The 26,692-nt window shown below is 37.5% G+C and overlaps 1 protein-coding gene across 1 annotated transcript in view; it reads left to right on the forward strand.

The window, feature by feature from the left end:
• The first annotated feature begins 7,509 nt into the window (after window positions 1-7,509).
• The window catches only part of LOC106085728 (frizzled-3), a 68,166-nt gene continuing 48,983 nt past the window's right edge, over window positions 7,510-26,692 (forward strand). Inside the window, exon 1 of the mRNA XM_013250113.2 lies at window positions 7,510-8,893. Coding sequence (XP_013105567.2) covers window positions 8,612-8,893 — 282 coding nt within the window. The 5' untranslated portion in view covers window positions 7,510-8,611. The remainder of the gene's footprint in view (window positions 8,894-26,692) is intronic.

The raw sequence follows: 26,692 nt of genomic DNA on the forward strand, positions 1-26,692 counted from the left end.
CTTCATCTGTTGGAAGTTGTATTGATGGCTTCGAACGCTAAGACAACGGCATTGGCTGTCGCTGTTGCTCAGTGGGCCCAGGTTCGAATCCTGGCCCCGCTCTGCCGAATTTATCTTTACGTTGTAAAAATTTCATTTTGTTATTGGAATTGTGTTAAGATTATAACAAAGGGGTTTGTTTTTGTTTCTATTTAGAATAGAAAAGAAAAATAAAAAGGCTTTAAATAAGTTTAAGCAAAACTCAAAAATTTTTATTGAAATTTTGGCTTGAGAACATAATTTTGAGGTAGGCTCAAAACAGGTCAAAAGTGTGACTTTAAAGAATTTTTCGCTGTAATTTAGTCTTCAGAAAAAAAATCATTAAAATTTAGAAGAAATTTTATTAAAATAAATTTATAATGAAATTTTGTCTTAATATCGAAGGGTATCCGGGCCTGGTTGAAATTTTTTCGTTAGAGATTGTTACTCTTAAATATTGTCTTTAGAAAAACTTTCGCTAAAATTATGACCTTAAGTAAGAATTTCATTAAATTTTGTCATTAAAAAAATAATTATGCCCTTGACTAAGCTAAATTGTGCCTTTATAAAATATTATAAACATGAAATTGTGTCATTTTAGAAAATTTTCATGACATTTTGTGTGTGTAATTTTCGTCTGTCGAAAGATGGCCTTGTTTCTAAACTGCTTGCTTAATGCAAAGATGTATCTGTTCTTAAGCTTCTAGGGGGCGCAATTCTCAATTGATTTGGCTAAATTTTGTGCGATAACTCTTGCAATAATCGCCAAGGTCTATGTCAAGTTTGGCTCGGCCCATTACCTGCTATATCTTCTAAATAAATCGATTTCTTTATTTGACTCTTTGGGCACATACAAAAATATAAAAAACTTTTAAAAACATGCTAAAGCTGCCGTTAGACGATAAGACATGTCATATGTAATTTCAAAAACATGAACTCTGAAAGTTGTACACATAGTGTGATATGTATGACAAATTTAATCGGTTGTGTTCTGTGTTTCACCTCACTCTCACTTTTCCGCTGTTCCGTGATAGCGGGGAAAAGCGATTTTTCAAAATCCCGTTGGATTTTCTCACACATCAAAGCGTGCTTTCCGATTCAAGTTTAAACTCAATGATAAGGGACCTTTTTGTATAGCCGAATCCGAACGGCGTCCGGCAGAGCGATACCTCTTTGGGGAAAATTTGTGAAATGACCATTTGCGAGTCACAGCAAATGTCGCAACGTTAGGAGGGGATAAACACCGCTTTGTCCGATGTTCTACCAGGATTCGAACGCGTTCACCGTCATAGGCTACAATGGCACGAATTCGATATCCGCATGCAGGCGAAGTGTCCTCATCCTAAAATGATATTAGAGAGTTAAAGAAGGCGCAGCGGAGCGGACCCGGTTCGGCTAGTGTTACATAAAAATATCGCTAAAATAAATAAGAAACATAAAAACAAATGATAATTAAGTATGTATTTGTGTTTACATATGATTTTACATCGTAAATTAAAGCAATTTTTTTTGTATTCCCTGCCAAAAAAAAAAAATGTATGAAAAATTTTCACTTTTTACAGGGGAGGAAAGGGCCACGGAACAACTCAAAGTTAAAAGTTTTCATTTCACCAGAATATGACAAATGGATTATGGAATAAATATGCACCTTTTCGATTAAATCGAGCTTTAATTTCATAGAACGTACATGTATGTACATGTCTACAAAAAAAGTACAATACATATGAGAATACATGCTGATTAGAGCGGACTCTATTCGTATTTGATGTACATAAGGCAAGTCTTATGAATACAGAAAGTGACAGCTCATATGACATGTCTTATCATCTAATGGCAGCTTAAGTTCGTCCGCGTCGAATGTTTGGAACCCATCATCATGGATTCTACCAAAAATGTACTGTAAAAGACTTATCGCGAGATCAGTTTATATGACAGTTATATCAGATCATTGATCGATTTATGCCATACACAGATATTAGAAGTCATGAAAAAACACTTCATGCCAAATTGGATAATAATTGCGGCGCCTAGTGGCCCACGAACTCAAGTTAAAAGACCAATTTATATATAGGATCCCCAAAGATTTACTTTGCAATCCCCAACAACCTAAACCAATTAGCAGTATCTTTACGAAATTTTAAGTAGATACCAGAGTAACCATATCCATTTTTATACCCACAACCGAAGGAAGGGGGTATATTCATTTCGTCATTCTGTTTGCAACGCATCGAAATATCCATTTCCGACCCTATAAAGTATATAAATTCTTGATCAGCGTAAATATCTAAGACGTGCTTGACATGTCCGTCCGTCCGTCTGTTTAAATCACGCTACAGTCTTTAAAAATAGAGATATTGAGCTGAAACTTTGCACAGATTCTTTTTCTGTCCATAAGCAGGTTAAGTTCGAAGATGGGCTATATCGGACTATATCTTGATATAGCTGCCATATAGACCGATCCGCCGATTTAGGGTCTTAGGCCCATAAAAGCCACATTTATTATCCAATTTTGCTGAAACTTGGGACAGTGAATTATATTAGGCCAGTCGATATTCTTCTTTAAGTTAGCCCCGATCGGTCTAGATTTGGATATAGCTGCCGTATTGACCGATCTCTCGATTTAAGGTCTTAGGCCCATAAAAGGAGCATTTATTGTCCGATTTTGCTGAAATTTGGGACAGTGAGCTGTGTTACGCCCATTTGGCCCAGATCGGTTCTGATTTTGATATAGCTGCCATATAGACCGATCTCTTGATTTAAAGTCTTGGCCATATAAGAAGCGCATTTAGAATCCGATTTCGCTGAAATTTGGCACAGTGACCTAGAGTTTAGATCGGTCTGTATTTGAATATAGGTACCCAAAAGACCAATATTTTGTTCTACAAAATTTAACAACGACCTGTGTTTATTAGACCACTCAATGTCAAAAATCTCTGCTAAAAAGTATGCCTGAGGTCTACAATATCTTTACTGGTTTCGGGGACATTCGACTTTTAATTTTTTTTTTTTTTTTTTTTTGCAATTTTGACTGAGACCTGCTTTGTATTTTGAAATTTACGACGGCATTCTGATTCGATTTTCATTTATATGCATGATTTGAATTCGGGACAAAATTCCATGGCAGCCGGTTGTATGTACCAGATTGATCCGATGAATTCCATCATCGACAAGGGCTGCCGCCTCAGTGTACCACACACTGCTACTGCAACAACAACAACATCCAGCAAAAATAAAATGGAAATCAGACCACAAAGGATATTTGGCAGCCCCAACAATATACCAATATATATCAAGTCGATTTGTCGGCATATTTTTATATCCTATGAAAGTTATTCTATTGAGAAAACTTTGTGCATTAACAAATCTGTATCAAACTTTTTCCGTTTTTTATCCATCCTGCAAAATGGCAGATACTATGACATAGTATTTTAGGCTTCCCGAACGGAACATGTTTAATAAGCATTTCACTAAGTGATCTGCACAATGAATTCCATATATATTTTCTGTTATTTATTATACCCTCCACCATAGGACGGGGGTATACTAAGAATATATCCAGAATTGTCGTCTTAAAAAAAGCGGGAAATACCGGGATTTCACAGCTTGGAACGCCCTTTCGCAAATCCCTAGTTCCACGACAACGTAAATTTTTATACCCTCCACCATAGGATGGGGGTATTCTAATTTCATCATTCTGTTTGTAACTCCTCGAAATATTCGTCTAAGGCCTCAAAGTATATATATTCTTGATCGTCGTGACATTTTATGTCGATCTAGCCATGTCCGTCCGTCTGTCTGTCGAAAGCACTTTCGAAAAAGTAAGGCTAGCCGCTTGAAATTTTGCACAAATACTTCTTATTAGTGTTGGTCGGTTGGGATTGTAAATGGGCTTTGTCGGTCCACGTTTTGATATAGCTGCCATATAAACGCTCTGGGTTCTTGACATTTTGAGCCTCTAGAGGGCACAATTCTTATCCGATTTGGCTAAAATTTTGCATGAGATGTTTTATTATGACTTTCAATAACTGTACTGAGTATGGTTGAAATCGGTTCATAACTTGATATAGCTGTCATACAAACCTATATTGGGTCTTAACTTTTTGAGCGTCTAGAGTGCGCAATTCCTATCCGATTTGGCTGAAATTTAGCATGAGGTGTTTTTTGTGACTTTCAACAACTGTGCTAAGAATAGTTTTAATCGGTTCATAACCTGATATAGCTGCCATATAAACCGATCTGGGGTCTTGACTTCTTGAGCCTCTACAGGGAGCAACTCCTATCCGATTTGGCTGAAATATTGCATGACGTGTTTTGTTATGACTTCCAACAACTGTATTAAGAATGGTTCACATCAGTCCAAAACCTTATATAGCTGCTATATAAACCGATATGGGATCTTGACTTCTTGAGCCTCTAAAGTTCACAAGTATTATCCGATTTGGCTGAAATTTTGCACAGCGGCTTCTCTCTTGACCTTTGAATCGGTTTACAGCCAAATACAGCTGCCCTATAAACCGATCTCCTTATTTTACTTCTTCAGCCCCTAAAGTGCGCAATTCTTACTAGATTTGGCTGAAATTTTACACAATGACTTCTACTGTGGTCTCCAATACTGAGTTCAATTATGGTCCGAAATGAACTATAACTTGGTTTTAATATGATATTATTTGGATCCTCACTTGACATTCGTCTATAACAACTTGTATGTGCTTGAGGTTGATCGCATATTACCAGCTTGGGCTACAGCGCTGTATGCACCCAAGCTGGTAATAGGCGCTGTATGCGCCTTTTTTATCCCCTTCACCATAGGAAATATTGTAACATCTCGAAATATGCGTCTAAGACGCCATAAAGTATATATAGTCTTGATCGTCGTGACATTTTAATTCGATCTAGCCATGTCCGTCCGTCCATCTGTCGAAAGCAAGCTAACTTTCAAAGGAGTAAAGCTAGGCGCTTGAAATTTTGCAGAAATATTTTTTATTAGTGTGGGTCGATTGGGATGTAAATGGGCAAAATCGGCTGCCATGCAAACCGATCTTTGGTCTTGACTTCTTCAGCTTCTAGAAGGCGCAGTTCTTAGCGGATTTGGCTGAAATTTTGCACGTTTGGTATTACTTCCGACAACTGTGTCAGGTATGGTCTAAACCGGTTAAAAATCTGATATAGCTGCCTTATAAACCGACCTTGACTTCTAGAGCTTCTAGATGGCATAATTCTTATCCGATTTGGTTGAAGTTTTGCATGAAGTGTTCTGGTATGACTCCCAACTACTGTGCTAAGTATAGTCTAAATCAATCCATAACGTGATACACCCGCCATATAAACCGATTAGACTTCTTGAGCCTCTAGAGGGCTCAATTCCTATCGGCTTTGGCTGAAATTTTGCATGACGTTTTTCGTTATGACTTCCAACAACTGTGCTAAGTATGGTTAAAATCGACACATAACCTGATATAGCTGCCATATAAACCGATCGTGGGTATTGGCTTCTTGAGTTTCTAGATGGCGCAATTCTTATCCGATTTGGCTAAAATGAAGTGTTTTATTTTGACTCCCAACAACTGTGTTAAGTATAGTCTAAATCAGTCTATATCCTGATATAGACACCATATATACCGATCTTCCGATTAGATTTCTTGGGCTGAAATTTTTTATTGCCTTCTATATTTGATATATGATTATTATTCATCGCAGATATCCGTAGGCCACCGTAGCGCAGAGTTTAGCATGTCCGCCTATGACGCTGAACGCCTGGGTTCGAATCCTGGCGAGACCATCAGAAAAAAATTTTCAACGGTGGTTTTCCCCTCCTAATGCTGGCAACATTTGTGAGGTACTATGCCATGTAAAACTTCTCTCGAAAGAGGTGTCGCACTGCGGCACGCCGTTCGGACTCGGCTATAAAAAGGAGGCCTCTTATCATTGAGCTTAAAACTTGAATCGGACTGCACTCATTGATATGTGAGAAGTTTGCCCCTGTTCCTTAATGGAATGTTCATGGGTAACATTTGCAATTTGCAGATATCCGATTGCAAACCTGAAAGGAAGTGAAGAGGTTTCCGATCGGATACCTGAGATGAACCTTGAAGTCGAGTGAGAGGCACTGCTGCCATCGGAACAGTCTTGGATTGGCGGGACCCGAGTATTGCCATCTGGAAGACCATTTTACAGGGAAGCTAGAGGACAGAGTGGGCCTGGGGGTCTACATTGAGAACCCGGGGACTGAAAGCTGTTTTAGACTGCCTGACCATAATACGATCCTGCAGGCGGAGATCCGGGCGATCACGGAGTGCGTGAAGTGGTGTGGTGCTAACGCGAGAACGTCGAGTGTGAACATCTTTACCGACAGTGAAATTGCCATAAGGGCAATAACCACCAGGACGGTAAGATAACGAACAGTCTTACAGTGTAAGAAGGAAATTAACGCCTTCTCTGAGGATGGCAAAATCCGCATCGTTTGGGTGCCAGACCATAACGGAGCAAGGGGAAATAAAAGGGCAGACGATTTGGCTGTGAATCTTGGTTAACCTGAAGCCTTTCGGGTCTACGCAGTCCAAGTTAAGGGAGTGGGCGACGAATGCGCAAGTAACATTGTGGAACAGCGAGACGGTCGGTAGGACGGCGAAAATCCAATAGGGGTATCCAAATCGTGAGAAGACGAGGCTATTAGTGAAAGGAAGTAAGAAGGAGGTCAGTATAGCTATTGGTATCATAACGGGACACATACGAGTATGAGCTCACTTATGTAAAATCGATGCGGCAAGTGATAGCATGTGTAGGGCATGTTGGGAAGGCTATGAGACTTTGGAGTATGTTCTATGTCATTGCCCGGCGCGACTAACAGATACCGGCACTTAGGTGGAGACACAATACCCGACATGAACCAACTCAGGGGAGTGGTATTGAAAACAATTAAGGATTTTGTAAGTAGCACGGAATGCTATCTTAAAAATTTTCTTTTTAGAGGTTACTTTATGGTTTTTAGAGCGCACAACAAGCCGATTACTGGCTGAGGTGTACGTCCACAGTGGCATGGGGCGGACTAATATCTGCACCCTCTTTTCAACCCAACCTAACCTAACCTATTATTCATCGAAAAAGTAATATTCAAAATAGTACTTGAACCGTAAGGCATTTTTTATATCTTCAACATTCTTGCAGCAATCTTACAAAAAACCAAATTTTATGGTTGTTGACTCGCTTTTGATGCTCATAGTATTTACTTTATAGGGTCGCAGAACAAAATTTCGAGGTGTTACAAACGGAATGACTTGATTTGTATACCCCTCATCCTATGGTGGTGAGTATTTAAACTGCCCTTAGGAGTAGAGTTCAAAGCGTATAAAATGACAGCCTTCTAGTGACTGCATTTGGCAAATGAAGAGGATGAGGTTCGAACAAATAAGCAGCTGCGAACAACCAACATGTTGAGACAACCTCAAGATATCGAACACAACACAACCGACTAAAAACCAACTGGCACATCAACGAACCACAACAGTTTGTCAGTGAAACTCAATGTGTACAGACGCAACGGGTACGTTTCTACGTTTCGGTTAACGGTTACGATTTAACATTACATTTACGATAAAAACGAATGAAATTGAAACTGAGAAACATATTTTTGAATAAAATTTTAAAAAGATCCATATGGACGTACTAAGTGCTGGGCTATAGGTAGTAGTAGCCCTATTGGTGGTTTATGGTGGCTGTCGTCGTTGTTTTAATGAATGCGTACGCGGCGGTTTTGTTGTGAAGATTAAAGAAAAGTAAAACCACCACCATAGGATAACAACCGGCAACTGTTTCCCCCATAAAGCGAACGACTACCTGAGCGACGACGACGATCTCTGATGCTGGTGGTGGCAGTAATGAAATCAATCCTAAAGTGTGCATCACCATTACCGTGGTGGCGGCCATACGCCTAAACAAATGTGGATGGATAGATGATATCAAGACGATCACTTAGATGCGATCAAAGAAAATTTTGTATGCCTGAGAACGAACGGTGGAGAGGGTTAGGGACACACTACATCATCATCATCATGATCTGTAGATGATGTAAACAAAAGTAAAAACAACAATAAAAGTCTTTGATGTTTTCTCGTCCAATGGACTGTGGCATTAGTGTGCTGTAGTAGTGGGGAAGTCTCTCCCAGAAAGATATCAAAAGAAAAAATATTTTATTGTGCACTTTTTCGACTTCAACGAAGATGTATGAAAAACAAAAAATAAAGTGAAAAACTCGTCCAAGATCCCCTGGCACCGGAACACCATAATAGCAAGGCATGCTGAGTGCAAACTGAAATTGCTTTGTTTATTTATGAATTTAAATGAGATCTGAGAAAAACCGATTATAGTTTAAAAAAGGAAAATATCCAAAGATATTAAAGAGATTGATCTGCGAAAGTGTTTACCTAACAGAAAAAAATAATGCAAATGTAAAAAAAAAAACAACAACAATCACATTGAAACATAATTATAACATTTAAAAGATTCTCTAGAAGAGTAAGCTTTTGTGATAAGTTATTAAACAAGCTATCTATCATCTGCAGAGAGTTAACAAATATTCCAACTACTGGAAATAACAATGACGTTAAGCAGCATGTATTCCAGTTTGAAATTCCTGCAAGCCGCCTATTTTTGGCTTACTTTTGTGGTTTTGGCAACATCAAGTCAAAGCTCAAAGCTTTCTTCGCCTTTGTCCTCGGTGGGTCACCATCATCAAATGGGTTCCCTGGACACCCAACAAACAGCCAATGGATTACAATGTCAACGCATTACCGTCTCAGCCTGTCATGGTGTGGGCTACAATATGACAGCCTTTCCCAATCTAGCCGGTCACACCAATCAATTGGAAGCCGAACTAAGGGTAAGTACTAGCTGCCGGGAAGGAAAAAGGGCGAACCTTTAGTTGTTGATCTAAACTACCAACACAACACCTCCCTCTTCATTTGGGGTAGATATCTACCAAAGCCAATTTGTTGTGGCCCCTTTGTGCATTTGGAATAGGAAATGATCTCATTTCATTGTTAAAATATCCCATCCATCTGAAAAAGTCATTAAACTGCCGAGAAGAAAAATGATTAGTTAACACGCTTGCGTGCACGCATATTTTGGCCACAGAATACGTTTGGTTCGCATATTCAGCAGCAGCTGTTGCAGTGGTGTTCAAATAAATAGCACAGAGGCCAACATAAGTGATGTAGCGAGTATTTTGAGTTATCTGAATAGAAAATGAACAGAAATTGGGCATGCTGAGTGTAAGTTAAAGAATATAACATGCAACCTAAAACTTTTCGGGCAGATTTTAAAAAGGGGTCAGGATTTCGAATTGCTTTTAAAATCAGTCTTCTGATCAATCTGCGATATTCAACAGGCCGTGATGGTTTCCAACTCAAAATTTAATTAAATGGCTGAAACGTGAGCTCAATAATTTTTGTTAAAAATTTGTTCATTCAAAGCACATTCTAAACTATTTACAACAAGATGGCGCACATAATACAGTAATTTTCAACATGTTTGTGGTTGTACATTTTTAATGCAGAAAGCGTTTTGCAGTTAAACATTTTGTGTTGCAATTTTACACAACAATTAATTATTGTTTTATAGACTTTTGTCCCTAAATTGGTAATTTACCAATGAAAATGCATGGTTGTTATGAAATAAAAATATTTTATTTGTTTTGTCAATTACCCCATTTAAGAACAAAAGTGCATAAAACAATAATAAACAATAATTGTTGTGTAAATTTGCAACACGAAATGATTAACTTTGAAACACTTTCTGCATTAAAAATTTACAACAACAAACATGTTAAAAATTACTCTATTTTGTGCGGCATCTTGTTGCAAATAGCTTAGAGTGTAGTCCAGCAAACCAAGTTAAATTAGAATCACAAAAATGTTGTTCAGTGAGGACCATATTCGACATCGATGTTCAAGGATATTATAAACTAAAAATCCTCTAAACTTGTTGTAGTCCGAAATTTTTTTTTTAAATACAGAAACATGATATCAAAGACATACTGGCAGACAGACACAGTTTCATTTTATTGTCGTGGAAATAAAAATGTATTTTTATTTTTGCAAGCACATTTACTATTTTCCGAATGAATTTTAAACCTCCAAAGAAAATGTCATTATTCCTCATGAAGTCTACACCTTTTGAGGGGTAATGGTTATGATCGTTGGTGCATTTGAGGTCACAGGACATAATAGACAACGTAGTAATAGGATCTAGAACAAATTGGCTACAATTGTGTGTATTTTTCCTGACTTTCAAAAATGAAATCGGATACATCGTATGCTTACTTCCAGACTTGCTTCCTTCTATTCTCCTTTTTATAGTCGAGTCCGAACGTTTTTCCGAAGTGCGACACCTTTTTGGGGTGCCATACAATTTTTTTCAAATGGCTTACTTCCTTACAAATATCGCCAACATTAGGAGGGGATAACAACCGCTGAACATTTCTTCTGGTGTTATCGCCAGGATTCGAACCCAGGCATTCAGTCCTATAGGCGGACATCTTAACCTCTGCGCTACGGTGGCCTCCATATGTACATATATTAGAGGAAATGTTATCATGCTAAATTTCAGGCAAAGCGTATAAGAATAGCGCCATCTAGAATATGCGGGAGATTGGTTTACACGGGCTATATTAAGTTAATATAATATTCAAAAAATTCCAAACATAAATGGTACATCTGTTGGAGGTCGTAGGAAAAGTCATTGTGCAAAATTTCAGTCAAATCGGATAAACATTGTGCTCTTCAGAGGCTCAAGAAATACATACGGGAAATCGGTTTATATGGGTGCTATATCAAATTTTGGACCGATTCAAACCGCACTTGGATTGGAGGTCATGTGAAAAGTCATCGTGCAAAATTCAATCAAATGAGAAAGAATTCCGCTCTCTAGAGTCTCAAGATGTTTAATCTGGAGGTCGATACAGACGAGAGGTATATCTGAACATGGACCGATTTGGTTCATTTGCAATTCTAGCTGACCTACATCAGTAGGAGGTTTTTGTTCAAAATTTCAGGCGCCTAGATTTACTCCTTTGTAGGTAATCGTGCTTTCGACAGATGGACGGAGATAGCTAGATCGAATTAAAATATCATTACTTTATGGAGACCTAGACGAATATTTCGAGGTGTTACAAATGATATGACGAAATTAGTACACGCAATCCTACAGTTGAGGGTATAATTCTTAGCTACAACTTTTAGTGAGTTTCTTGCCAATACCTTCAGCGGACGGTTTGTTAGAGCACGGGGGAGCACTTGACGTTCTAGGCTTTAGAGAGCTGGGTTATGACTGTCCTGTGGTCTAATCATGGATTTTGCGTGCCAGTTGAATATCTCCACAGGTCTCCGCGATTGAGCCATGTCAGTCCGTCTGTGGAAATCTCGATAGCATCTAAACGAATAAGGTAATTTGGTTTTAATCTTTGCACAGAAACTTCTTCGTTGGGAATTGGAAATGGCCCAAATTGTACTATGTTAGGATATATCTCCCAAGTAAACCGATCTCCCGATTGAACTTCTTGGACTTCCAGTGGGAGCAATTCTAATCCGATTTGGCAATTCTAATCCGATTTGGAGCGTGCCAAGTACGATCCATAATCTGATAAACCGATCTCCAAATTATACTTCTTGTGCCCTTAGAGGGTGCAGATATTATCCGATATGGCTGAAATTTGGCAGAATTACTTCTCCCATGAGCTCCAATATTTATGTCAAGTATGGTTCAAATCGGTCTTCATATGATATGCCTCCCATATTAACCGATCTACTGCAACTTTTATCCGATTTGGCTACAATGAGTTCTTTTATAACTTCCAACATTCATGGTTAATGTGGTAATTGTATCATAGATGCGTTTTCGCTATTAATACGATTCGAATACAACATAGCAACTCACGGCCCTTAAAGCCATCACACCTAATATGGTTGAGAAGTCTTCTAACCAAAGACGAAACGCGTCCCATAGTGGTTGGTGTGTGTTGCTATCTTTGGCTTTCCTTTTCCATTTGCATCTCCGAGCATTGAACTCGTCTCGAAAGAGAAACAAACAAATATTGTAAAATTTAATGATCTTGGCCCTAACAGGTAAAAAATTTGAAAAATTTTGCACAGACACTTAATATCATTGTAGGCCGTTTAGGATTGCAAATGGGCCATATCGGTTCAGATTTAGATACATCTCCCATTTAATCGATTTCCCGATTTGACTTCTTGAGCCCCTGGAAGCTGCAATTTTTACCAGGTTTAGCTGAAATTTTGCACGTAGTGTTCTGTTATGACTTCCAACAACTGTGCTACGTATGGTTCAAATCGGTCTATAACCTGATATAGCTCCCACATAAACCGATCTCCCGATTTGACTTCTTGAGATCTTACAAACAGCAATTTTTGTCCGATTTGGCTCAAACGTGGTGTTCTTTTATGACTTCCAACAACTGTGCTACGAATGGTTCAAATCGGTCTATAACCTGATATAGCTCCCATATAAACCGATCTACCGATTTGACTTCTTGAGATCTTACAAACCGCAATTTTCGCAACTGTGCCAAGTACGGTCCATGTAGTGTTTTGTTATGACTTCCAACAACTGTGCCAAGTACGGTCCAAATTGGTCTTTAACCTGATATAGCTCCTTTATTAACCGGTCTCCCGATTTGGTTTTTTGAGTCCCTGCAAGCAGCAATTTTTGTCTGATTAGGCTGAAAATTTGCATGCGGTTCCAACAACTGTGCCAAGTACGGTCCAAATCGGTCTTTAACCTGATATAGTTCCTTTATTAACCGGTCTTCCGATTTGGTTTCTTGAGTCCCTACAAGCCGCAATTTTTGTCTGATTAGGCTGAAAATTTGCATGCGGTGTTCTATAACGACTTCCAACAACTGTGCCAAATACTGCCAAAATCAGTGTATAACCTTATACAGCTCCCACGTAAACCGGTCTCTCGATCATACTTGTTCGGTTCCTAGAAGCTTTAATTTTTGCAGGTTTGACAGAAGTTTGGTCTACATACCAAAAAAAAAAAATAATTAAAAATTATTACATTTTTAGCAGAATACATGTTTCGAACTTAGCACGGTTTTACTTGTTTTCGTCAAATTTAATCAACTGTTTAACTTCTCTGCAATGCTACTGCTATTTAATTACCTATTACTGTAGGGGTTTCACACATCTCTTCGTTTAGCAGGCATCCCCATAATGAACTGTCAGTCAGTTCAGTTTTGTTTAGCTGCTTTCATGTGTAGCCAATTGTCCGTCTGTCTGTCCGTCCTCCATTTCGAATTGCCTTTAAAAAAAAAAACTTGGCTCAGTAAAAAAGTGTTTGCTCGAATAATACTTTGGCTTTGTTTATTACGCCTGTTCTGTTATTTTTGATTTTACTTTTTGGTATTCATAGTTTTAGTTACTGAAGTTGAAGCTGGTGTCTGCCGCCACCGCTGACGGCGTTGTTGTTTTTGTTGCTATTGCCAGTTTTCATATCAAAAGTGCGGCTTTTAATGTGAGTTTCTTCAAGTGGCCTCAAAACACAGAACAAGAAAACAAAAACATTGAATTTTTTTTCAGAAATTTAGATCTCTTATTTTGAGATAAGCTTTGTTCGCCGCTTACCATGAGTCGGCAAGCGGCGCATGGTGTGTACGGGGCATGGCAATATAAATAATTCTTAGAAGTTACGTGTTTTGTGATGTTTATTACATTCATCCTTCTATTGTCGCTCGGTCGGTAGGCTGGAGGCTTCTTTGCATTTCTTCAGGTTGTATTTTGGCGTATTCTTGGGGATTTAATCGCGCTCATCTATAAAGCATAGATTTTATACATACGCGTAGCAACGCATAGTGGCAAGGCATCGTTAAGTATCACGTTTTGCTAAAGTCGGTATGGTATGCGAGCAACGTTTAACATTAACTTTGAATTTGGGCCAAGTCTTGACGATGGAGAAGGAGATTTTTATGACATAAATATAAACGGTTTAAGTATCTCAAATAAACTGTTTAGTGGAGATATATTTTCTATTAAAGCCAAAAATAATTTTAGCACTTGTAAATTAAATTAACTGAGCAACTTCCACACTGATCAAAAAAGGGGTTTTTCATCAATACCTATCGGTATTATGTTATTCAATACCAAACGGTATTATACACTTTGTATCATAGCGAAAAGACCCATACATGTCATGTTTTTTAATCATCTTGAAATTTAGCTCCCACTTATATATCCCGCTTCATTTATACTTATATAGCAATAAGTAAACATTTTTCACCCATTCGTTTCGATATTTGACACATAGAATACCATTATGAGTCTTAATGTTATTGTTGAAATCAACATAGAGTTGGGTCTAAATTTCACCTATAGATCCATAGCAAGCGCATTTATCAATTGTTTGAACAATGTTTTCTTTTTATTAAATCTACTTTGTGTACTGAGGTATTTTAAAATCGGTTAATCTTTTGATTTTCACCTATAGCAAGTGCATTTACCAAAATATATGTATATCCCTCGTTCGGCATACCACAATGAAAAAACGCATTCTACAAAACGAATTTTCTGTACGAACAAGTTTTTTGGCAGATGTCTATTGTTGCTAAAATTGTTTACCATGGTTCTCAGTATTATAATTAGTTAAAAGGTTTACGGCCTTATTCACCGAATAAATGAAGCCTTAAAATAGGTTTTTTTGCCAGTTGTATTTCAAATCTATACTAAGTTTTTTGAATAAAGCTGTTAGGGTAAAATCTTATTTACTACATTACTGTCTGTTTCATTTGAACTAGTTTCAATCATTATACGACCTTTTGGAATTGGAACATAAGTATCTCAAAGTAGGATGATTTAAAAAAAAAATAAATTTTGATATAGCTTTCATATAAACAATTGCCTGCTCAATTTGCTGTTATGGCGGAAGATTTTATAAATTTTCTCCCATCGACATTTTTTCAATTGCTAAGAACTTATTTTCATTATAAGCTAGTGTATCAAAAGTCGGCTTTGTCCAACTTTAGGCCGTTATTACTTGTTTTTAATTCTGAAAATGCACATATGCCGAAATGTTATCACCATGACATCTTCTTAACGGCCTAACTAACTGCTTGAATGGAGAAAAATCCCCTCCATTACGAAAATTAAGACAATGATGGAGCCTTACAATCTTATCAGTTATTCGAGTGTAAATTGAAATTGAAAAAGCCGCTGGATAGGGAAAATAGACATGAAAGGCAACAATTTAATTGATTTTCAATGTAATGATAAGTGACTGACTGATGTTGTGTTCCAAAGGTCTTCCCTATATACAATTATTGTGATGATAACTTCAATAAGATGAGTATGTAAAATATCAAATAAAAATTTTAAACAAGTAAGTTAGGCTAGGTTAAAGTGGCAGTCTGCCATCAGACTCATTTAGAAGTTTTCGTCTATTGTGTTATCATAGGAACACGAGATGGAAGATGCCTTCTAGTCCATCCAACCATCCAGATCGCTTTAAAAGCTCAACAACTTGCGAATGTGCACATTTTTTAAATCATACAAGTTCTCATAGAAATGAGAACATAAATGCTCACAGCCCCCCCTGTGTGATCATCTATCATTGTTTTCCCGCCCCACGCCCACAGATTCCAGTTCCCCTAGAATGTATAAGGTAGTTCCTAGTCCCGCAATCTTGCCCGCTTTACAATTCCCTGGGGTATCCTTGTTGGCCGGCACCCAGAACTGGTGAATATTGAGCTGTTCGGCCATCTCGTTGAGATATCTGCGGCAGTCGTGGGCGGTTTTTGAATTCAGATATACGTTCTTGAGGGATTTAATGGTTGTCTGAGAAGATATTTATGTCAGTTGTTGTTATGACATTATATGTTAGTCATCCAAAACTTCGTTTATTGCAAGGATCTTCGCTCGATACACACTACAGCGATCGGGATACCTTCTCGATAAGTGACTAAATGATGTTGTGTTCCACAGGTCTTCCCTAGCTACAGTTATTGTGATAATAGCTCCAATGAGATGGGTATATAAAATATCAAATAATAATTTTAAACAAGTAAGAATAGAATAGAAAAAGTCTGGCGGGGGTTACTATGGAATACTCTTCATATAAGTTTTAATTGGGCAACACATCTAAATCTGCAATGATTCAATTTCCTGACATGGGTTTTTCAGGACTACTTTTCAGTATTTAGTGCGCAAAAGTTGATTGATGGCTTATGTGTAGGTTAGGTTGAGAAGAGGTTGCGGATATTAATCCGCCCAATGCCACTATGGACATTCAACTAAGCCAGCAATTGGCTTATTGTGCGCTCTAAATAATAAAAAGGCAACCTCGAAAAAGAACATCTAAGTTAGGAATTTCGTGCTACTTACAAAATCCTTAATTGTTTTCCATGCCAAGCCCCTAAGTTGGTTCATGTCTGATATCGTATCCCCACCTAAGTGCCGGTATCTGTTAGACGCGAAAGATGGGCAATGGCATCATCTTCTCATCATCATACACATGCTATCACTTGCCGCAGCGATTTTAGAGCTTGTAGTCCTATATGTCCCGTTAAGATTGCGAAAGCTATACTGACCTTCTTCTTAGTTCCTTTCAGTAATAGCCTCGTCTTCTCACGATCTGGATCTCCTCTAGGAGACCGTTTCGTTGTTCCAAAGGGTTACTTGCGCATTCGTCGCCCACGCGCTTAAATCGAAATGCGTCGACCCGGAAAGCTTCGGGTTAATAAAGTTTATTGTCGGCAGTTCTCTGGCCTTCACTGACAAATCTTCTGTTTTCTCATTCCCAGTTACTCCGCAGTGGCCCGGCACCCAGCTTCCAGGGGCCTCGTTTTGCCGCTCTGGTAGTTATATTGTATTCCTTGAGTCGCGTGTAATACACATCCCAATATACTTCCATTTTATTTACGACGTGCTCTGTTAAAAAGTCTGCGGACCTCCTTCCCAATATCGCGAATCTCCCCGGTCATCCAGGGTTTTTCTTGGTCTGATTTCGTTTCCCGAAGAAGACATCTATTTTCGAAAACCCCCACCAGTGCAGTCGTAAGCCTGTTGACATAGTCGTCAATGTCTTCTATGCTTGGACATCCAAGTTATCTTGTCCAAGTCTTAGGCTTAGATGTAAGTCCATAGAGACATGGGGTGATTTATAATCCGCTCAAAGAAAAATTTAAAAACTAGGTTCAATTAAGAAATTTGTACATTATAAACACTTCGAATTCAATCCAATTCAATTAAAATTGTTATTAACTCCATAAACCAATTGTTTGAAAGTTGCTCTTTCTTTTAAGCAACTCCTTTACTGTTTTCATAAAAATCAGTTAGAAAAGGTAAAAGTCGGGCGATGCCGGCTGTATAATACCCTACACAAGTACAAAGTGGGAGCTATATAGTTCTAAACCAATTTTGATGGAACTCGGCGAATGTTTTCAGATGGGTTATTAAAACAACATCAAATATCGAGCAAATGTGTTCAAACTGTAATAACTATGGTTGACAAATGACGATATTATTATAAATTACCCGAAATCTGACGAATATATATATATGGAAGCTTTATGTTATTCTGAACCCATTTCGACCAAATGACAATAAATGCGCTTGGCTCTAGAAGTGAAAATCGGGCGATATACATATATGACAGCTATATGTAAATCTGGACCGATTTCTATGAAATGCTCTCTGTCCTTTCTGCCAAATTTCGAGAGAATCGTTTACCAATGACAATTTTATTTCATTATTACTGCGAATCAGATGAACATATATATGGGAGCTATATCCAAATCTGAACCGATTTCCCAATTTCAATAGTCTTCGTCTCAACGCCAATAAGAATGTATGTGGCAAATTTGAAGACGATCGGATGAAAATTGCGACCTGTAGTTTTGTGTGACACTTGCTGATACGCGTTACTCAGTAAGAATAGGACTGAATATTACGGAACCATTTAATATCAAACGAGGTTTCAGACAAGGAGACAGCCTCTCGTGTGATCTCTGATGCAGATGTGAATAGATATGACACACTAATCACAAGAGAACGCATTCTACTCGCCTATGCCGACAACCGAGCAGATAAAGAAAATGAAGAAAGTTGGGAACCACAACTTTTGGGATAGTCAGCAACTTTATCTACCTCGGCACTGCCGTAATCAAAACGAATGACCCCAGTTTTTAGATAAAGCGATGAATAATACTGGCAAACAGATGCTACTTTGGACTAAGAAAGCAGTTTAGAAACAGGGCCACCTTTCGATAGACGAAGATTACACTATACAAGACACTGATACTACCCGTGTTGTTATTTGGTTCTGAGGCATTGGTACTTGTGAAAGCAGATGAGGCAGTGCTTGGAGTATTTGAGAGAAAGATTCTTCGTAAAATATATAGACCAGTTTGCGTTAATGGAGACTGTAGGCGATGTATGAACCACGAGCTGTATGACGACGATAGCATAGTTACAAGTATCAAAATACAACGGCTGCGTTGGCTACGTCATGTTGTCAGAATGGATGAAGAAGCTCCAGCAAAGAAGTCGTTTGAAGGCGAACACGATGGTACACGCAAACCGGGAATACCAAAAGCCCGATGGAAAAATCAAGTGGTGAGGGACACCTCGAAACTTGGTGTCAGAGATTTTAGAATGAGCGCAGAAGATCGAGGCGCTTGGAACGCTACATTTGGTGTGCTCTTCGATTTTTTACTATTCGAAAAAATGGATCAAGGAAACTGTATTAAGTTTTGTTTCACCAAAAAGCGCCGTTCAAAAGTGTTTCGAGGATAGGAAAAAAATATCTGAGGGAGATTACTTTGAATGGGGACAAGACATTAATTGATGAGTAAATAAATACTTTTTGAAAAAAAAAATGTAAAAAACGGTTATTTTTTGATCACGTTGCATTTTGTGTACAATACCACGAAACCTAGCACCGTTTTCCAATACAATGTACGAGTTATCTCTATATTGTTAATAATATTTATAAATACCGTGTAAATTCGGCAATGTCCTCCCAAAAGTGTTTCGAGGATAGGAAAAAAATATCTGAGGGAGATTACTTTGAATGGGGACAAGACATTAATTGATGAGTAAATAAATACTTTTTGAAAAAAAAAAAAAATGTAAAAAACGGTTATTTTTTGATCACGTTGCATTTTGTGTACAATACCACGAAACCTAGCGCCGTTTTCCAATACAATGTACGAGTTATCTCTATATTGTTAATAATATTTATAAATACCGTGTAAATTCGGCAATGTCCTCCCATTTGTGACTTTTGGAATGTATTCATTGTATTTGTTCACATCCTAATTTTTTCCACTTTTCACTATTTCCGCGTAACATATTTATACCCTCCACCATAGGATCTGTATCTGAGACCCCATAAACTATATTCTTGATCGTCAAGTCGATCTAGCCTTATCCGTCCGTCTGTCTGTCGAAAGCACGCTAACTTTCGAAGGAGTAAAGCTAGGTGCTTGAAAATTTGCACAAATACTTTTTATTAATGTAGTTTGGTTCAGATTGTAAGTTGGCCAAATCGGTCCATGTTTTGATATAGCTGCCATATAAACCGATCTTGGGTTTTGACTTTTTGAGTATCTAGAGTGCGCAATTCTTAACCGATTGGAATGAAATTTTGCACGACGTGTTTTGTTATGATATTCAACAACTGTGCTAAGTATGGTTCAAATCGTCCATGTTTTGAAATAGCTGCCATATAAACCGATCTTGGGTCTAGATTTCTTGAGCCTCCAAAGGGCGCAATTCTCTTCCGATTTGACTGAAATTTTGCACGTGATGTTTTAGTATCACTTCCAACAACTGTGCTAAGTATGATTCAAATCGATTTATAATCTGGTATAGAACTGGACTATTGAAATTAGAAAAAATCGGTTCAGATTTGGATATAGCTCCCATATATATGTTCATCCGATTCGCAGTAATAATGTAATAAAATTGTCATTGGTAAACGATTCTCTCGAAATTTGGCAGAAAGGACAGAGAGCATTTCATAGAAATCGGTCCAGATTTACATATAGCTGTCGTATATGTATATCGCCCGATTTTCACTTCTAGAGCCAAGCGCATTTATCGTCATTTGGTCGAAATGGGTTCAGAATAAGATAAAGCTTCCATATATATATATATTCGTCAGATTTCGGGTAATTTACAATAATAACGTCATTTGTCAACCATAGTTATTACAGTTTGAACACATTTGCTCGATATTTGATGTTGTTTTAATAACCCATCTGAAAACATCCGCCAAGTTCCATCAAAATTGGTTTAGAACTATATAGCTCCCACTTTGTACTTGTGTAGGGTATTATACAGCCGGCATCGCCCGACTTTTACCTTTCCTAACTGATTTTTATGAAAACAGTAAAGGAGTTGCTTAAAAGAAAGAGCAACTTTCAAACAATTGGTTTATGGAGTTAATAACAATTTTAATTGGATTGGATTGAATTCGAAGTGTTTATAATGTACAAATTTCTTAGTTGAACCTAGTTTTTAAATTTTTCTTTGAGCGACAAATGCGAGCCGTGGTGGAGGGAACATATGATTCGGGCCAGCCAAACTTAGCACGCTCTTACTTGTTCACAATTGATTTTTACTTTGAGATTATAATTGGATAAATAATATTTCTTGGAGAGATAAAACCAAACACTTTCAATTTTTCTTGATAGTTTTTTTTTGTCAAGCCACGCCGCGCCACTTTTATATCTGTATATGATAGCAGGGAGACTTATATTTGACTCATTCTCAATTCTTTTCACATTAAAAATGTTTGAAATTGAACAAAATATAATCTTGAAAAGTTTTTATGTATAAATCAATACCATATTTATTCGGTTAAATATAGGACAAGACTTTTTCTGAGCACCCTCTTCTCCAACCTGACCATCTTCTTCAACCAATATCTGGTCACATGGGGCGTAAACATATGGTTAGTAAGAAACCTATACATTTACATATGGGTTTGCCATAACTCCGTATTGAAAAGTCGTCGAACACTTCCATCACAGCAAATTAATTGTTTGTTTCGATTTGTTTCTCATTTTGTTAGTGTGTTGAGCGAAAATGAAGTTCCTTATCATTTTAATGAAATTTCTGGTACTCCTAGCCACGCCACAGCGTCCCTTTATAGGTTCGGAAGTGTAAACAGCCAACATTAAAAATAAATAAAAAAAAATATTTTTCTAATTTGAACATTTACCAAAGTTTAGAGGAAATTAAACAGACTACATAAACCGTTGTGTCAATAAAATAACAAACCACCTGAATGGACTACATTAACGGAATTTCAAATCGAGTAATTTTATTGTTTATCTATAAAATTTTTTACGAGGTATTAATAATATTTTAATAACTTTCACAAACAATGCGAGTAGACAACGCAAAAGTGATGAAGGGCCATAACAAAAAAAAAAAAAAACGAAAACTCTTGAAAATAAATCTGAAATCTAGAAACGAAATTAGTTCCAATTAAGGCAAGGTCTCCACTACACTACCTCTACTTGCCTGCAGACAAACGCAATGGAAAATATCAACGAACAGCCAACCTTATCATTTGGAGAAAATCAAAACTGAATTTTTAATTTGTTTATTTTCAGGGCGATAAATGAAAATTATGATTATTTCATTACTATGATTATTATTTAATTTTTTCTTATCTCAAGGCGGTCTCTGGAGTGACAATGTTAGTTGGTTGGTTGGTTGGTTGGTTGGTCGGTCGGTAGGTTCGTCGATGCGTCTATCTGTCAATCGATTTGTGGGTCGCTGGCTTGGTGTGTTCTGTCTATCTGATATTTTTGGGGGGGAAATTTGTTTATAATACCCCTGTGTTGGCAAGATTGATGATGACGGCTTCATGCCGTTGCCGTTGGACTTTCCTACCAATATTGCTGAGTGAATCCATGCGACAAAGAGACATATGGACAGACAGACACGCGATCACACTCACTGCCACATTTATCCCCCCCCCCCATTAAGCCCCACGGAATCGTTTTCATTTCTACCGACCGGTAACTCAGCCGACTGTGAGGTGATTTCTTGCGTTTCCTTTTGATCAGACAGTTCTCTTCGACAGAGTTATCAGTCCCCCCTCCCCCGCTATTCTTAAGTTTTCCAGTTGTTGTTCTCTCTATGGACGTTGATTGTCATTAATTTTCGAGGGATTATGATTTATCATTTCACGCTTTAATAGTATCTTTTTCGGTGAGCTGGTTCATATTTTTTTCTCTCCCTTGTCTGTCTGGAATTATGAAAACGTTTTTTTTGTGCTTGTGGAGGAGATAGTTGTTGCCTACATTCAAGCTAGAGCTGCATACTGATGTTGTTGTTATCATTGAGGCGGCTTAGGTAGTTTTTGTTGCTTTTTCACATACAATGAAAATTTTCATAATTTTTCACACTTAATGGTTAAATGTAATTATGGGCAGTTTACAGGAAACTTTGTGACTATTTTGTTTCTCTTGAGTCCACATTGAAACTCTGGGCTTATTGAGGAGTATTTGTTGTTTAAAAAGATGTAATGCATGCAGGCATATAAGAAGAGCTACACCCAAAGAAAAAATTTATGGGGGTATGTATAGAAAAGGCAAAATTAGTATTAAGTGTTTATAAGAAAAAAGGATTTCAAAAATAAAAAAAAACAAATTTTAACCAAGTAAGGAAAGGCAAAATTTTCACACCTACTCTATAAGTGAAAATTGGGCAAAACCACTAAATGGATTCTATATCTTATCATCCGTATCATATATCATCCGTACCAAATCTTGACCAAATCCATTTAAAGTTTTAAGAACTACATTTTATAAGTTTAAATAAATATTAACTAAAACCTATTTTCAAAAACTTCGCTTAAAATCTCATTTGTCATGAAATAACCCATTTTTTCCAAATCTAAAATTTTTCAAAATCCTTCTGTAACTGTAAAACGGATAAGATATTTCCAATTTCTTTTCGAAAAAATTTTGGATGCTACTTCTTCCAGAAACTGATCCATCAGCGAAGATATTTGGTCCTAAAGTTAGACCTAAATTTTGTATTGATTGCCAAAAACTATTTATAGGCGAATTAGATCCTCGATAACCCTCCAACATTGAGTTTGTTTAAGCGGATGTCTTAGTTTTATAGTGCAAAGACATAGGCCATTGAATTACTTTGCCTTAGAACTTTGATTTAAATATTCTAAAAATTTTGTTTTGGGCCTATTTTTTAATTTAATTTCAAATTGGTTTTATCATGGTTTATCAAGAAATTCTATCCCAATATCCCCACTAGTTTAGTTTATCAAACGTTAAAGTAATATAAAAATTATTTGCATACTCATTGGGTGGTCAGCGGAGCGGGTGGAAGATGCCGAACGCCTGGGTTCAAATCCCGGTGAGAACAGCAGAACAAATTTGTAGTCACCCGAGTAAACTTCTCTAAGAGGCGGCAAGCCGGTCGTACTCATGAATAAAAAGGAGTTCCCCCATCTTTTACCTTATACTTGTATAGGTTAATTTGCATTTTTACTAATTTGGTTAGTTAAAATCTCATCTATTTGAATGAATTTCCTTTTTATGGAAGTTTTGAATGTGCAAATTTGTAAGAAGATTGGATGGAAATTGCGGTCTAAACTTTGATTACAATTTAACGTGGACAGACAGAAAGACGGGCATAGCTAAATCAAATCTTAAAGTGATTTTTAGTCGACCGACATACCTATAAATGGGTCTACTTCTCTTCCTTCTGGTTGTTATAAACAAATGCACTAAGTTATAATACCTTGTACCACAGAAGTATGAAGAGAATGAATTTCAAAGTAGGCAAATTTAGCAGGGGTTGATTTACTTGTCTAAAGCTTCTATTACACGATCATACATGTCATATGAGCTGTCATTTTCTGTATTCACAAGACTTGTCTTATGTAAGTCATATACGAATAAAGCGCGCTCTAATCGGCATTTTTTCTCATATGTATTGCACTTTTTTTATATCGACATGTGTCTGCATGTACATATACGAGGGTTGCTTTTTATATTTCAGGATTAGAGAACACAAAAACAAATATTAATCATCGAGAATAGCTTTATTGTTTTTCAAAATATTCCCCATTAAGATCTATACACTTTCGCATGCGTTTGAACCAATTGTCGAAGCACTTTTTCCACTCTGATTGAGGTATCTCCAAAACATGCATTCTGAAAGCATCAACCGATTTCGCACAAAAACGTTCACGATTAATTTTGGTTTTTTGGGCGAGATGAATCTTTTAAGTTACTGTAAACAACACAAATAGCGCTCGTATGTCAAAACGTTTCCAGTAAGTATAACCTCAAAAATGTCAAGCTTTACGATAGAGCTGTCAGTTGGCAGATTGCAACACAAGTGTTGTCCAATTCCGAAATATAAAAGGCAACGCTCTTATTCGATGAAATAAAAGCCCGATTAAATCGAAAAAAGTTGCATAGTTATTCCAATATACATTTGTCATATTAAATTTTTCGTACGAATCACACGATGTGAACAACTTTCAGAGTTGTTATGTTTGAAATTACATATGACATGTCTGATCGTGTAATGACAGCTTAAGTAAATTCGGCAGGATTCTGAATTGTGTTTAGTTATGATTAAATTTTTACCCATACTTTGTATTTGGTGTTCGGTAATGGCTAAATAGTTTCATAATTGAGAACCGTCCGGAGAATTTGCCTAATTCGAACTAACGTTGAGGTTATCCGAAACCCAAGAGTTATCGCCCAATTAGCCATGAATCGTTTAACAACTAGTGGATCAAACAAGTAAAAGCGCGTTAAGTTTGACCGGACTAAATTCTATACACATCTTAGCTAGGCCAACCATTCAGTAAAGATACACGAAATTGAAGTCGCCATTGTAGCGAAAGTACAAATGGTTTGATGAAATAGGCTACTGAAAGACCGGCTGATCAGCCATATGAATAAAGGGGTTTTCCATTATCAAATGTTGAGCCATTGCAGCAAAGGGAAAATCCTGGAATATAGTTACGGTTGTCAATTGATTATAGACTTTCATTGTTTGGATAGTCTGTGATCACTCCATATGACATTTTTGCTAGGGTGTAGTTTTCATTCAGTGCTTAGCATATTGTCTGTTTTGTAATGGATGCAGTTTTCGGCCTGGTTTGAGAAGAAAAAGTCCATTAACACCTTTTCTCTTGGCTGTTCAACTTCACACTCATCATCTGCATCAGATCTTTCAGCAGCAGTGGCATCGAAACCGCTGAATGGAATGATGAGTTTTGTTGCACAGCGCTCAGCTGGAGCTCTTACTTGGACTCAATGTGATACGTCTATATGTATGTATCAAAATTTGCCGTCCTTTCATCAAGACTGCAGTGCACAAAAGGGAGCTCCTTTTTTCGGGTTCTTCTCTTTTGAGGAATGATTGTCAAAAAAACATGATTTTCCTCTCTTAGTTATTCGAGTATTTGCAGATCTGCTTGCCCCACACGTCATAGTCTCCATTCAAGTTCATGTTGTTTTTTTGGCGGATGAAACCTAACGAAAGCGACTATCTACAACGGCGACAAAGTCAAGAATTTTCAAGATCCCAAAATGCTGTTCGCTGCAAGTCTTTTATGCATATTTTGCATTTTAGTGACTGCTATTGTTAGTGACTGCTGTCTGTCTGTCTGTTGGGCTCTGGACCGAAACTACGTAGTTGTGTGGCTGTCTGGTTCTCTTCTCTTCATGGGCTGGCAAGACTGTTTCTTTCTTAGTTTTTATAGTATTTTCTGTTTCGTTCCTTTTTAATGTCATAATGTGTTGTTGTAGCATATAATGGCTCTGTTCCCATTGTTGTTGTTGTTGTGGCTGTCGAACCATAAAAATGCATTTTAGGAATACCCCTGTAAGAGTATACCATTGTTGTTGCTTTGCACTCCCGTTCATATTAGACTACAAAAGCCATTAATTTTAGGCCGAACTCTTCGCATGGACTCGGTCGCAATCAATGGCTGGCCGGCTTGCTGCATGGCTGTCTTTTATGTTCCCTTCCTATGTTTCATTTCTTTTGCCTAAGTCCATTCGGCGTTCTTTATTTCGGGGTTCTTAGTGTTAACGCCTTTTATTTCACTTTATCTCTGCCTCTGGCCTCTCACAGTCAATGGCGTCTAAGGCAAGCGGCACATTAGCCGGTGCGCATGCGCAGCAGCTGCAAATGTATTTGGGACTACCACAAGAGCTAATAAAAGCAATGTGAGTTTCGTAGCTGGAGTAGAGTAGTAGCAGCAGAATTTATTTCAACTTTTGATCTTCTGTTGCTGAAGTCCGAGCAAACATTGCGTCTGGAGGATTTGCTTTGTAGTCCATGCTGTTTTGAATCTTTTTTTTTTTTGACTTCTACACCTCTAAGGCATCGTTGGTTCCTCCATCTCAGTTTTATTGTTGTTCGTTTTTAATTTTTCCAAATTAGTGCTTCTTTCTGTTAAATTTTTGTCCGCAGTGCTAGTGTTTGGATGGCCATCATTTCATCCATTAAGGCCTTGGAAAGATGGTCTCTGTCAGTTATTATTTTTGTTGTCCAACTGCTTGGCTTCCCCCTCACTCACAAAAATGTTTTCTTATGAATTTCGTATTTTTAAGAGTATTTTTACGTTATTTTAATGATCTTTGATTATGGAGTATGAA

Source organism: Stomoxys calcitrans, chromosome 4 (genome assembly GCF_963082655.1).
Source record: "Stomoxys calcitrans chromosome 4, idStoCalc2.1, whole genome shotgun sequence".
Classification (NCBI taxonomy): Eukaryota; Metazoa; Arthropoda; class Insecta; order Diptera; family Muscidae; genus Stomoxys; species Stomoxys calcitrans.